At 38.5% G+C, this 14,675-nt stretch overlaps 2 protein-coding genes across 2 annotated transcripts in view; one reads left to right on the top strand and one right to left on the bottom strand.

Moving 5' to 3' along the window:
• LOC112821706 (large ribosomal subunit protein eL19-like) overlaps positions 1 to 14,675 on the top strand; it is a 475,653-nt gene that overhangs the window by 48,370 nt on the left and 412,608 nt on the right. The gene's annotated exons all lie outside the window — the stretch shown is intronic.
• Positions 1 to 14,675, bottom strand: part of SLC9A2 (solute carrier family 9 member A2) — a 96,662-nt gene that overhangs the window by 6,692 nt on the left and 75,295 nt on the right. The window contains 2 exon segments of the mRNA XM_025869073.2: positions 980 to 1,076; positions 9,447 to 9,608. Coding sequence (XP_025724858.1) covers positions 980 to 1,076; positions 9,447 to 9,608 — 259 coding nt within the window.

Genomic DNA, 14,675 nt, shown 5'->3' with positions numbered 1-14,675 from the left:
TTAATTTATTCATCTATAAAATGGAAACAATAGTGGGCACCTGGGTGGCTCAGTTGGTTAAGCGACTGCCTTCAGCTCAGGTCATGATCCTGGAGTCCTGAGATCGAGTCCCACCATCGGGCTCCCTGCTCAGCAGGGAGTCTGCTTCTCCCTCTGACCCTCTTTCCTCTCGTGCTGTCTATCTCTCATTCTCTCTCTCGCAAATAAATAAATAAAATCTTAAAAAAAATAAAATGGAAACAATAGTAACACCGCTTGGAGGATTGAGTTAATACATGTTGCAGTGGGGCATGGCCAACTGTATGCACCCTCAAAATGTTAGCTATATTATTAGCCAATTGTAGAATGAAGTGTTAACAATGGAACAGCAGGGACCCCTGGGTGGCTCAGTCGGTTAAGCAGCTGCCTTTGGCTCAGCTCATGATCCCACGGTCCTGGGATCGAGCCCCACATCTGGCTCCCTGCTCAGAGGGGAGTCTGCTTCTCCCTCTGCCTCTGCCCCGAGCTTGTGCTCTCTCTTTCTCTCTCACTCTCAAACAGATAAAATCCTTATTAAAAAACAAAAACAAAAACAATGGAACAGCAGTGAAAGAAGTCACTTGGGAGATACATTAAAGGAAGAAACTATAGCACTTTACGAATAACAAGAAAGATTAAATACATTTTAATAAGTTTTCTATAAGCTATAAAGCAATTTCATTAAAATAATTAAAAGAGAGCCACAATTAGTTAACTCAGATGCTTTTATCTCCATAGTAGCAGAACTCCTGGGGGACTCCAGGCTTTCCCCATGGTGTCTGAGAGGGAGTGGTACCCTAACAAGATAGAACTCTCAGAGAAGAGAAGATGCCTGATGTAGGACATGCAAAAGGCAGCCGTAATGGTTGGGCGACCTCCGCTACAACTGAGTCGCATGAAATCAGAAGGCATATTTTTAGCCAGAGGCAAGGAAACATTTGGCTAAACAAATCATTCTCACTCGCTGACGGATTTGATAGAGATTTCTGGATAGTATTTCTCGAATTTCATCCATTTCACCAGGTGTGAGCTTCCTTATTTTTTCTTCACGACAATCACTGTGAAAGGTTGGAAAAAAGAATGTCTTTTACTATTCAACAAACACTGGAATCCTAAATTTTCCTTTTTGGAGATATAATATCATTTAAGATTAAGAATCTTAGCTTAAAGAATAACACTTAAGGAGTATTCAATATTTTAAAATAACTCAAACTTCTAAAACTTTTCAGTGTTAAAATTATTCAAAATGAGTTTAGTCATGCACAGGTTTTCAGAGTCTTTTCATGCAATTATTTTTTTTCCACACAAGTATTCTTTAAGGAAGAAAAACTGTAGTAGCTTATAATGCTATCACTTTATTATTATTAATACTCTATTAATAAGGTAATACACAGGGTGCCTGGGTGGCTCAGTTGGTTAAGCGACTGCCTTCGGCTCAGGTCATGATCCTGGAGTCCCGGGATCAAGTCCTGCATCAGGCTCCCTGCTCAGAGGGAAGTCTACTTCTCCCTCTGACCCTCCCCCATCTCATGCTCTCTCTCTCTCATTCTCTTTCTCTCAAATAAAATCTAAAAAAAAAAAAACATAATACACAATTGGGTTTTTTTCCAACAGAAACTTAATTACCTACATTTTGCTAATTATTAAGGCCTAGTCTTTTAAACACTTCATTAAAAACATTTTCAAAGACACCATTTATAATATGTATGTATATACAGTCAATCACCATTATTCAAGGATTTCATATTTGCAAAGTCACCTACTTGCTTAAATTTATTTGTAAACACGGTGCCAGTACTCATGACACTTTTTCATAGACATGCGCCAAGTGGGGGAAAATCTGAGTTCCCCAATGCACAGGTTCCTAGATGAGGCTGAACATGGCGATGCTGTGCCTTCTTGTTTCAGCTCCTGTACTGTAAACAAACGTCCTTTCCATGGTCTATTTAATGACATATTTTTCATATTTTTCTGCTTTCAGTTATTTTTTTTCAGTTATTTATTTTTCTGCTTTTCAGTTATTCATTCATTCATTCATTCATTTATTTATTTACAATAGGTAGTCTTTTAAATTTAGCTTCTTTTGCTCAGCATTGTGCTGGAGATTCATCTGTGTTATCGCACGTAGCTGTGGTTTATTCATTTTATTCATTGTATAATATCCCACTACATGAATATATAACAATTTATCCATTTTACTCTTGATGGGTATTTGCCTTATTTCTGAATTTTGGATATGACAAACAATGCTTTTATGAGTATTCGCATGTATATATTTTTGAACACATATGATTGATTATTGACCATTTGGATACCCTATTTTGTAAACTGCGTGAACAAGTCTCTTGTCCATTATTCCATGGGACTATCTATTTTTTTTTAGACCTTTCTCAGTTGTATGGGAGGCAAGTATCTTCTTCCATTTTATGGCTTGCCTTTTCATTCCTTTTTTTTTTTTTTTTAAAATTAAAAAATACCATTTTATTTTTTAGAATGTCTAAATTAAAAAAAAATAAAGCTTTCCCTACATATGTTGGTTAGGAACTTTGTTTTTTAAGGAAAAGAGTGACTCAGGTAACTTCCAAGATTGGGAGGGAAGGAGTGGTTATTATAGGACTCGGTGGAAATAAGTCTGGCAGGAGTGTCAGCCATGCAGGAAGGGCTCACAGTGGCCCAGGTAATCCTCACAAGTAGTCTTCACAGGAAAAATAAGAACACAGAGAGCAAGTTTTCTGGCAAAGAGCTCTCTTGGAAGTTGAACTACTGCCTGGGAATATTAAAATAAATTAAAAAAAAAAACCCTGAAACCATCCTATCAACTTCTTTTTTTTTAATTTTTTATTGTTATGTTAATCACCATACATTACATCATTAGTTTTTGATGTAGTGTTCCATGATTCATTGTTTGTGCATAACACCCAGTGCTCCACGCAGAACCCATCACCAGGCTAACCCATCCCCCCACCCCCCTCTCCACCTTTTCATTCCTTTAATGAAATATTTTCCTATCACAACAGTAACAGGATATTCTCTCATATAGTTTTCAAAAGCTTTATTGTTTCCCCACTCCCATACATACCTATGATACTCCTTGGCTTGATATAATGTGAAGTACTGTTCAATTTCACTTTATCTCCATATGGATCCCTAACTGACACAGGGCCATTTCTTTAAGGTCATCTTTTTCCTACTGCTTTGTAATGTAAACTTTGGCATTAATAAGTATCCATATATGTGTGGGTCTATTCCAAACTCTTACTTTGTTCCACTGGTGTATTTGTCCTTTTGTCTTTGTCCAGTATCATGTTGTCTCAATCATGGGAGCTTTACAGAAAGTCTTGCTGCCTAACAGTATAAATCCTCTAAATTTGTTGTTCAGTTTTGAAGACAATTTTGTCTTGGTTAATTTGGGCCCTTTATATTTCCATAGAAATTTTAAGACCAGACTGTCTAATGACACACCCACACACAAATACATTGGAATTTTTAATGGAATTGCTTTGAATCTGCAGATCAATTTGAGAAGAACTGAAAATCTTATAATATTGAGTCTTTCTTTTTAGTAATACAGTCTATCTGTTTTGGACTTTGTGGAGAGGTTTCGCATATATTCTCTAAATTTCATTTTGATGTTTGATATTGATGTATATGTCTCACAATACTATTCTAAATTAAACATTTTTTAAATGTCACTTTCTATTTGTTGATACTTATGAAAACTACCACTGATTTCTTTTTACCATGTCTTAAGAAACCCGGATAAATTTACTTATTATGTCTAATTATTTATTTGTAGGTTCTTTTGGATTTTCTGTGAAAACAATCAAGCTGTTTGGGAATAATGAAAACTTTACTTCTTTTCCTATCCTTAATCTTTAATTATTTTTTTTTTTTTGCTTAGCATTGGTAAAATATTCATAGAAATAGTAATAATAGGCATCTGTGTTCCAGATCTTAGTATAAACCTTTCAACATTTCAACATTAAAAATATTATCTGCCGTAGATTATTTGTGAATAAACTTTATCAGCTTGAGAAAGGATTTCTTCTCTTCTTAGTCTGTTTAGATTTTTTTTTTAAAAATCAAGAATAGAGAGGCACCTGGCTGGCTCAGTTGGTTGTGTCCAACTCTTGATTTTGGCTCAGGTCATGACCTCAGGGTTATGAGATCAGGCCCCGTGTCAGGCTCTGAGCTCAGTGTAGAGTCTGCTTGGCCCTCTCCCTCTGTTCCTCCCCCTGCCTGCATGCTCTCTCTCTCTCTCATAAATAAATAAATAAAATCTTTAAAAAAATCAAGAATAGATACTGAATTTTTATCATACAATTTCTCTTCCTCTATTACAGATAAATAATAACCTTTGATTTTTCTTCCTTTATTCTGTAAAAGTGGCAAATAACTGATTGATTTTTTTACTTTTAAGCTATCCTTATATTCCTGGAATAAGTCAAAATTATTGTGATGTATATCTTTTTTACAAATCTCTGGACTTGGTTTGCTAATATTATGGGGTTTTTTTGTTTTTTGTTTTTTGTTTTTAAGATTTTATTTATTTATTTGACAGAGAGACACAGCAAGAGAGGGAACACAAGCAGGGGGAGTACGACAGGGAGAAGCAGGCTTCCTGCAGAGCAGGGAGTCCGATGCGGGGCTCGATCCCAGGACCCTGAGATCATGACCTGAGCTGAAGGCAGACGCTTAACGACTGAGCCACCCAGGTGCCCCACTAATATTATGTTTATAATTTTTACAGAAATATTATAATTCTCTTTCTGTATAAGTGTCTTTGTCAGGTTCAATACCAAAATTATGCTAGTCCCATAAGGCAATTTGGGAAGATTTACATCTTTTCTTACTTTCTGAAGAAGTCTGTGCAAGATTGGTTTTACCTCCTCCTTAAATGTTTGGTAGAATTTACAAATAAAGCCATATGGTCTTGGGGTTTACTCTGTGGAAACAATTTCAATGACAGATTTATTTACTTAATACTTAGAGTACTATTCGGCCTTTCTGGTCTTTTATGGGTTTAATTTGTTGTTCCTTTTTCTAATTTCCTAGCATGGATTATTGATTTTCAGCCTGACTTTATTTTTAACATTTTCATTAAAGGTTAAAAAAATTTCCCTTTAAACAATGCTTTACACAAGTTTTCATACGTCGCATTTTTCAAAATATTTTCTGATTTACATCATAATTTGTTTGATCCAGTTTTTATTCAACTTCTAAATAAAGGGAGATTTGACTTTTTATATTGTTTTATATTTTATTTTGTTTTTGATTCCCTCTGGTAAGGGAACATACCCTATATGAAACTTTTAAAGACTTGATTGTTTATTATGTAGTTGAAATCTTCTATATCTTTAATGAAAGTTAGTCTGCTTGTACTACCAGTTTATAGGAGAAGAGCAATACAATTATCCACTATGATTATGAGTTTGTGTATTTCTACTTGTGGCTCTGTCAAGTTGTGGTTTATATATTTTGAGGCTATGTTATTATTTGTATGCTAATTTAGACTTTTATATCTTCTTTTAGAATTAAACCTTTTATCATTATGAAATGAATCTCTTTATGCCTAGCAATATTTTCCTCATAATGTTTACATTTTATGGTAATAATTACACAAACTTTCTTTTGTTTAGTGCTTCAACAAGATATCTTTGTATCAACCTTTCACCTGTAAACTTTCTGTACTGTCTCTTATAAGCAACATCTAGTGAGTTGTATATTTTCATCCATTCTGATCATCCATCCTTTTAAATGGAATAAATTTATATTTAATGTAATTACCTTTGGGTTCAAAACTATCATCTTACTATTTGCATTCTATTTGTTCTATAATTGTTTTTTCTACTTTGTTGCCTTTTTAAATTTTATTTTATTTTGCTTTTTATTTCCCTATTCTGTTAGCTTGTTACATTCTTTTACTGTTTTTTAGTGGTTACCTGGGATTACAACATTAGAATACAACACCAGTCACCTCCCTCCAATTTTATAAGCTATTTTTGTTGTTAATTTTAATTCTATTTACATTCAAAACCCCACAGACATTATTATTTTATGCAGTTACTATTCATCTAGGTTTTACAAATATTCATCATTTGCATTATTTTAATTCCTTCCTTAATCTCCAAGCTTCTCTAGGAGACTCTTCCTTCTGTCTGAAACTTTTTATCATTCAATTTAGTATGATGGTTTTTTATTTATCTGAAAATACTTTTATTCTACTTTTTTTGAACAATATTTTAGCAGGATATGAACCCTAAGTCATCAGTCACTTTCTTTCAGAATTTGGACGATACCAGTGGTTTCCATGGCTTTTGTTAAAAAATCAGTTGTCAGGGTTTTTTTTTTTTTTCTCTCTTTTGAAGAAAATAGGTCTCTTCTTTCCTCTGATTATGTTTAAAATTTTCTCTTGTGTTTTTGACTTGTAGCAGTTTTACTAGCATTTGGTTTTGGTTTTCTTCTTATTTAATCTGCTTGGGGCTGGTCATAGTTCATGTCTTTTATCTGTTTGGGGAAATGCTCAGTCAGGATCTCTTAAAATACTATTCCTACTAATTTATCTCTCATTTCCTTTCGGAACTTTTCACAGTATCCCATATATTTCTTATTTTGTTTTCCATTGTTTTTTTTTTCACTCTATTCTTCATTCTGATTATTCTTTCTGTACTATCTTCCAATCGATCGATTCTCTCTACAGCTGTGTCTAATCTACTTGTACGCTATCAAATGAGATCCTAAATTTAATTTTTAGCTCAACTATTCCACTTAGATCTTTTTTATTTATATCATCTCCATGACAATGTCAATAGTGTTGATGCCATTTTCCTTCCTTAAACATACTTTTAATTTTATTTTTTTTAAAGATTTTTATTTATTTATTTGAGAGAGCGAGAATGAGAAAGAGAGAGCGCACATGAGAGGGGGAAGGGTTGGAGGGAGAAGCAGACGCCCCACTGAGCGGGGAGCCCGATGCGGGACTCGATCCCGGGACTCCAGGATCATGACCCGAGCCGAAGGCAGTCGCTCAACCAACTGAGCCACCCAGGCGCCCATACCTACTTTTAATTTTAAAGCCCCTAACTCAACTATCTGAAACCCACTTGTGTCTGTTACTACAGTTTTTGTTTATCTTTTTCTCAAAGTTTCCAGTAACATTTCCTTGTCTACTCATATGCTTTTAACATTATATATGAAAAATTATGGAGGTAGTTTAAGACTCTTTAAAATCTTATTTTCCTCCAGAGAAGATTTAAGTTTATTTCTCTCAGTCAGCTGGGATAAAAGTAATATCAATCTCAGATAATTTAAACAATCATGGATTGAGATAATTCTAGGTCAGACTTCTCTCCTTTGAGGGTTAAGGTGTAAAATTCTGAAGTAATAACCTATCGCTGAGTACAAGAGCTCCTCCTTCTTGGCAGGTCCTAAATTCCAATTTTATTCTCAAAGACCAATCAGTCTGTCAAAACTTTTGTTTTAGCCTTTTAGACTCTCAGATAATTTCTCTGTGATCCAGGGAAAAAAGGGCACTAAATGCCGGTTCCATCTTCTTGGACTTCCCTTTTCTGTTGACTCTTGGCCAAGAAATTCCTCATTGTACTGGTACTTTCCAGCTTTTAAGCAGATTTTTAAAATATATTTTGTCCTTTTTTTCTAGTTGTTTTCATAGGATAGTTTGGTCTAGAACACTTAGTCCATTACTGTCAGAAATGCAATTCCTTTATTACCTCCCTTTTTGCTTCTAATTTCCCCTAAAGAAACATTTCAGGAGATGTGGAATGGTCAATACGGTACTGATTTATCTAACCATGCAGCTGACCATTAACTCTGCTACCTACTTCCATAACCTTTGCCTTTGCTCTGCTTACTACCAGTTCCTAAATGAACTATAAGCAGGGAGTAAAACTAAGATATTTTATCTTCTGTGATCACAAAGACAATGGCTCTCCCTTGTGAAGCTGAATAATTGAATTATCCCTTGCTACAACTGCAAATGGAATAGTGCATAAGAAAGATCATGAACTTGTAGAGGTAGAGGGAAACAAAGATCAAGTCTAGCCCCATTTTCTACTTGGAAGAAACTCAATCTCAGGGAAACAGATGACCCAGCTTAAGGTCACACAGTGAATTATTGCAGGATGGGACTATAAATCAGTCACTCTGCTCACACCACTACTGTTTTTAGTGCAGTAAAATGCCTTTAGCTACAAGCCATCCTGACCACTATTTCTTTTTATTCTGGATTGTGTAAACTCCCATATTTTTTTTTAAAGATTTTATTTATTTATTTGACAGAGAGAGACACAGCGAGAGAGGGAACACAAGCAGAGGGAGAGGGAGAGGCAGAAGCAAGCCTCCCGCCAAGTGGGGAGCCCGATGCGGAGCTCGATCCCAGGACCCTGGGATCACGACCTGAGCCGAAGGCAGACGCCCAACCGCTGAGCCATGCAGGTGCCCCTAAACTCCCATATTTTTAATAGGGGATTTACGGTCTTGGTAAAAATCCTAGTTTATATGGTTGGGTGTGATTTGGAGTTTCCTGTCTCATTTCAGCTCTCCCACAGATAGCATTTTAATTAGGTGACATGTATTTTAAATGTACTTCAAGCTCATCAGTGAAGGAAGAAATCAGCAGAACCTGTAATTTCTGTCATTTTTTTGGCAGGGAAGGATGGATGTTTACATGACAAAATGACCTATTGTTAACTGAGCGTTTACAGTTCTGCTATGGATTTGCGATAGGATTTTGGGTAAGTCACTTTACCATTCTGAATCTTCATTTCCTCATTTTTTTAAAAGTAGGGAGACAGACTAGATCAGTGGCTCTCAAACCTGACTGCATCTTGGAAATATCTGAAGAACTTATAAATAAAATATACCCATACCTGGGCCTTACCACCAGAGACTTGGGTTTTACTGGTGTGGGTGGGGCCCGGACATGTGTATTATTTAAATGCTCTTAGGATATTTTTAATATACAGCCTAGGTTGGGAACCCCCGTACCAGATGATCACTAATGTTCTTTACAAGCCTTAAACTATGACTCTATGAATAATCTACGAGAAAATAGCTATATAATTACATGCATATTTACAATCACACACCTTAAGATATTCCATTTCAAAATGCTTGCTAAAGAGGCACCTTAACAAAGCAACGAGTTACCGCAAGAAAATATAACAAAGACATAGTCGTCCTAAACATGACAAAGTATTTTCTGACTAGCCAGTTCTAAAATAACACAACACAATGCGACCTGGGGTGACGTAAAGGAAGGTATACATTTCTAGGGTTCACAGTTTAACCAGAATCTCATTCTTCCGTGATGTCTAGGACATAGGGGAGATCTGTTACTCCGACTGGTGTCAAAAAACTAGAAAGATGGACTTAGTGGTAGTAGCTTTTATTTGCAAAATGGTACTTACTTCAGAGAGGCAAAGGAAGGAACCGTGCTTATCATCCCCGTCTCCGCCATCTCGATGGCGTGTTTTATTTCCAGCTTTTTATATAACGACACAATGCTTGACTTGGGTTGGTTTTCCCGAATCAAAAGCTTCCGCAGGTATTTGTCATCGAACTTCTTAAACCTGGAAATAAAGAAAATCCAAGCTTCATATAATTAATACTACAATGACCAGGAAAAAAAAAAACAACACAAGCCTGTTTTTACCATCATTTCTACCACACCCAGGGAAAAACTGAGTAGTAGTGTTTCGCTTGTCTGCTCAATTCGTATATTTTTATATGTGCGTATCTAAACATATGTGTATATAAATGATACTACCAGTACATTTTGTATATAGCCATGATATACATATATCTAATAATCCACTAATTAAAATATGTGTATTTTTAACATTTGCGATTTTGCTGCTTCTCTTTTCAGCAACATTACTCAAAAGTGCTAATACTTGGGGCATCTGGGGGGCTCAGTCGGTTAAGTGTCTGCCTTCGGCTCAGGTCCTGAGGGATCGAGCCCTGCATCGGGTTCCCCACTCGGCAGGGAGCCTGCTTCTCCCTCTCCCACTCCCCCTGCTTGTGTTCCCTCTCTCGCTGTGTGTCTCTCTCTCTCTCTCTGTGTCAAATAAATAAATAAAATCTTAAAAAAAAAAGAAGTGTAAATACTGCCTCCAATTCCTCTCTGATTTTCTCTTGAATGTTCACAAATTAGGCTTTTGCCCCCAATACTCTGCTGAAGCTACTCGTATTGAGGTCATCAGTGACCACACAGTATAAATCCAATGACCAATCATTGGCCCTCACCTTTCCTGACCTCTCCTGCTTAACATGTCATTTTCCAGAACGTGACACACCCCTGGGTTCCCTCCTACCTCTTTCTCAGCCTCTTTTGTTGGGTCTTTCTCTTTTTTCTGGCCTCTTGATGTAGGAGTGCCCAGGGTTCCATCTTGGATCTCTTTACCTCCATTTGCTCTCTGGCCATCTTGCCCAGTCTCCTGATTTTAATGGCATCTCTGTGCCAGTGACTCCCACATTTGTATCTCCTCCTCCAGTCTTGTCCCCAAGCCCCAGAAATGACTATTCAGCTGCCTAGTCAACATCCCCACTTGGATATCCAGTTCTCAATCTTGATGTTCCCAGATTGAACACATTTTCTCCTATAGTCCTCGCCATTTCAGTTAATGACCACCCCACCAGGTCAAAAACCCTGATATCAACTTTGATTCTTCTCCTTCTCTCACATTCCATGTTATGGCCTGAATTGTGTCCCCCTAAAAATTCACAGATTGAAGTCCTCACCCCTCGCACCTCAGAATGTGACTGTGTTTGGAGACAGGGTCTTTACAGTGGCGACTTCGTTAAAATGAGGCCGTGAAGGCAGGTCTCAATCCAATATGACTGGTGTCTCTATGACTAAAGGAAGTTTGGACACAAACACATAAAGAGGCAGGAAGGAGGCCATCTGCAAGCCAAAGAGAGAGGCCTGTAACCGATGCTTCCCTTACAGCCCACAGAAAGAACCAAATCTGCTGATACTTCGATCTTGGACTTCTAGTCCCCAAAACTGTGAGAAAAAAAGATAGTAGGAGAAAATAAATTTCTATTGTTTAAACCACCGAGTCTGTCGTACTTTGTTATTACAACTCCTATCTACTCTGTCGGCAATTTCTGCTAGTTTCACCATCAACACACACACACACACACACACACACACACACACACACACACACAATCCAGCCATGCCTCACCCCTTCTACACTCCTACCTCTTGGATCTACCCTGGTCCAGGACATCATCATCCCTTAATGGATTCTGGCAACAGGCACCCAACTGGTCTCCCTGCTTCCACCACTGCATTCCTACAGACTACCCTTGACACACAAGCCAGAGTGAGCCTGATAAAATAGAAGTCAAACCATGTAAAACTCTGCATCTCACTTGAGTAAATGCACAACGACCTGGGGACCCTACACAATTTGGAGCTGCGTCTCTTAGCACTGCACTTCTCACGTCCAGCCTCACTGGTGTCCTTCCTGCCCTGGAAGCTTGCCAGCTCTGCTCCGACCCGTGCGCCTTTACACCCAGTATCCCTTCCACCATGAACACCCTTCCCCCACACACCTGCAAGGCTCAGTTTAAATCTTTCCTCTGGAGTCACTTATCAAAAAAGCCTCTCCCATCCATCCCATTAGAACTGCATGCCTTTTCCCACCCCCTGAGCTTCCTATTCTACCTGCCAGCTATAATTTTCTCCATAGCAATTATCATTTTCAAACATGCTCTATAATTTATCTTACTTTCTGTCCCCTAGCACTAGAATGATATGTACGGGCAGAGATTTGTTTTTTTCCCCATTTTTCCTTATCACCAGTGCCTCGGACAGTGCCTGGCACACTGTAAGCACAGAGAGTAGAATGGATCATTTGGTCTCAATTCCTCCCCGTATCCACACCCTCTGCCCTATTACTTGGTGATGTCCTTCCACCAATGGCCTAGGTGACCTGTGCGGTCCTGTTTCCTGGCACTGGCCTCAATACTGTTCCCTGCTCTGATCATTGGGCTGTAGCAGACATGACAATTGGGGCAGAGGCTTAAAATGGGTTTGTGTATTGAAGCTTACCTCTTTTGTTTCTATAATTACCAGGAGAGAGATATGTGTGGAGTGACTCCTTAGTCCCAGGACAAAGGTGAATGCCACATGAAGCAGAGTTCAGTCACTCCAGTCACATCAGAGAAGGCCAGCCGGGATCAGCTGACAAAACCAACCAACCCCGGGAAGCCTGAGCAAGACCAGTCCACAGCAGCCCAGCGCGGCCCAGAGCCTGGACTCTCAGACTCGTGTGTGACTCATGCACTTTAATAATGTCACTGTTGTTTGAGCAGCAGAGTATCAGGGTGGTTTGTTATGTAAGATTATTACGCCAACAGGTAAGCAAAACAGCATGCAATGAATATTTGTTGAGAAAGAAAAGAAATGCATTACAGTGATTACCATAAGCCCAAGGAGGTTTATAGGTGCACCTGTGCTATGAAAGGAACAATGTGAACCCACATTCTTGGTACTAGCCCTTTGTTCTACACTGGAGGGCAATAAACAAAGAGTCCTCCTTTTGACTGGCCACTACGTGAAACAGGGGCCAAGTTTTTTCTACGTTTATTCTGAATTTCACGTGATGCTCACTGGTCTAGGACTCCTGGCAGCAACACATCTTTTTAAACTTCTGTTATTCTTATTATTGCTTTGGCTTTTCACTAGAGAGAAACAAAAGAAAGAATAAGCATTAAGGGCAAGGGCATCTGGTTTAGCATAGGAACTGTGCACTTTCTTTGCTTTATTTTCACACCTTTCATTTCTCTGCCAACCTACACCTAGGCGCTTTCTCTTGCCATCATTAGACTCCTTTTATCAAGTTTGAGAAACTTCCTTACTCAAAGGTTTAAGCCTTACCCTTTCTCAAAGGATCAGCTACCTCACAAATTCTCTGGCAAGACCACTAGAAATCCACAGCATTAAGGATTCCAGAGGAAATGGAAAGAAACCCAACATACCTAAAACAATCCACTTCTTTATATGTGATCTTTAGTAACATCAACAATTATGTACATACCAGAGATAGGATCTGAGCAGAGCTAATTTTAAGAATGACCTGTGTCAGCACCAAATTCCTCCATACCCACACACACTTACTTCCCTGCTCTACCTGAGATATCTAGTGTGCTTGACAATCCAGGGAATTATTTTGAAATTTACCTGGAGAATGTCATGCATGGAAATATACAGGGGTTGAATGAAATATGTACACTGCGAGAAAAACCTGAGACACATAGCAATATTACCTTTCAGACAATTTGAAATCAGACTTGGCTCTGCCATCTTTAGTATTTATAGTCTAATTAGCCTGGCAGCCTCTAGATGTTTGCCTGGAACAGACTCATGTACCCCACAGAACAGAGTATCTCTGCCTGAAAGACAGGATGTAGCCAGACTTTCTTTGATGTTCCTTTACCTGAGGTTCCAGACCAAAACCACATGACCACAGGGTCCACGACTTCTTCCTAACACTGCCCCAGGGATGCTACACCTGCAGGTGTAGACCTGCTCATGTCTATTTCCCCGTTTGGGAGGCAGAAGAATGGTATAAATCCTTAACCCAATTTCCACTCTGGAAAGGAACCAGCTGTCCTGGGTGACTACTCTCTCTTGTCCCTCCAGGGAAGGACTGATGGGATGCTGGAGGAGGGAGAAAAGTGACCGGGTGGATGGGAAGGAGGTAGGTGGGAAACAGGCCTGGCTGAGAAAAAAAACAGAGGAAGAGAGGCAGAAAAGTCTGAATCGCTGACTTGGCAAAGACAAGGACCTATCTTTGTTAGGAGGGTCCCGAGGACATAAAGCAAAAGGTAGCGCGTACAAAGTACTGCGCAGCTGGGTAGCGTTGGTTCTTTCATCCATCCCCTGCCTGCAAAAATGTGAATCCTGCCCAAGATAAATGGTCCTTTCTTTTCCCCCCTATTTTAGCAATGGAGATTTTAGTTTGCTTTATTACTTTGTGCTCCCACAAAGTAGCTAACTGGGTGCTCTCGCCATACAAATAAACTATTTTTTCTTTGCTTATAAAGTAAGGCTAGGTCAAAGAGGCTTCTCTACATTAGTAAACAGTGTGGTCAGGTTTGTAAAGGGTGTTTTAGCACTTAGAGTCTCTGTAGCTCATCTTATCACTTAATGATAGCACTCACTCACACACACACACACACACACACACACACACACCCATTTGCTGTGTGACTGTTTTGTTGCCTTTATTATATTGCAAAATTTTAAAGTCCTGAGTTCATGGTTTATACTTCTCCCATAATCCAGTATCATGTCAGAACACGTGAACAAACAGTAAGCACTCAAAACCTCTCTAATGTTAAATTACATACATTAGTAGGTTGGTCAACTTCACGTAAATTAGCAGAGGGGAGGGAAGGCATCTATTAGCAAGTTAGGAAAGCAAAGGCAAGAAAGTAAGAGGAATCTACCAAAATATAGTTTAAATCTGTTGTCTGTCTCCTTCAAAAGGCTTTCCTAACCAGTGATGTGCTGATAAATGTTAACAAATTGTTTTATGGGGAAAAAAAATAGGCCCTGGTTTATAGCATTTGTCAGTTCCACGGCACATGGAACACGACTCCAGCTACCCATGTGGATGGCA

Source organism: Callorhinus ursinus, unplaced genomic scaffold, assembly GCF_003265705.2.
Source record: "Callorhinus ursinus isolate GAN/ISIS: 27379988/994484 unplaced genomic scaffold, GSC_fseal_2.0 scaffold10, whole genome shotgun sequence".
In the NCBI taxonomy this organism is placed as follows: Eukaryota; Metazoa; Chordata; class Mammalia; order Carnivora; family Otariidae; genus Callorhinus; species Callorhinus ursinus.
The sequence above is the reverse complement of the archived record's forward strand: the minus strand, read 5'-3'. Positions and strand labels throughout refer to the sequence as shown.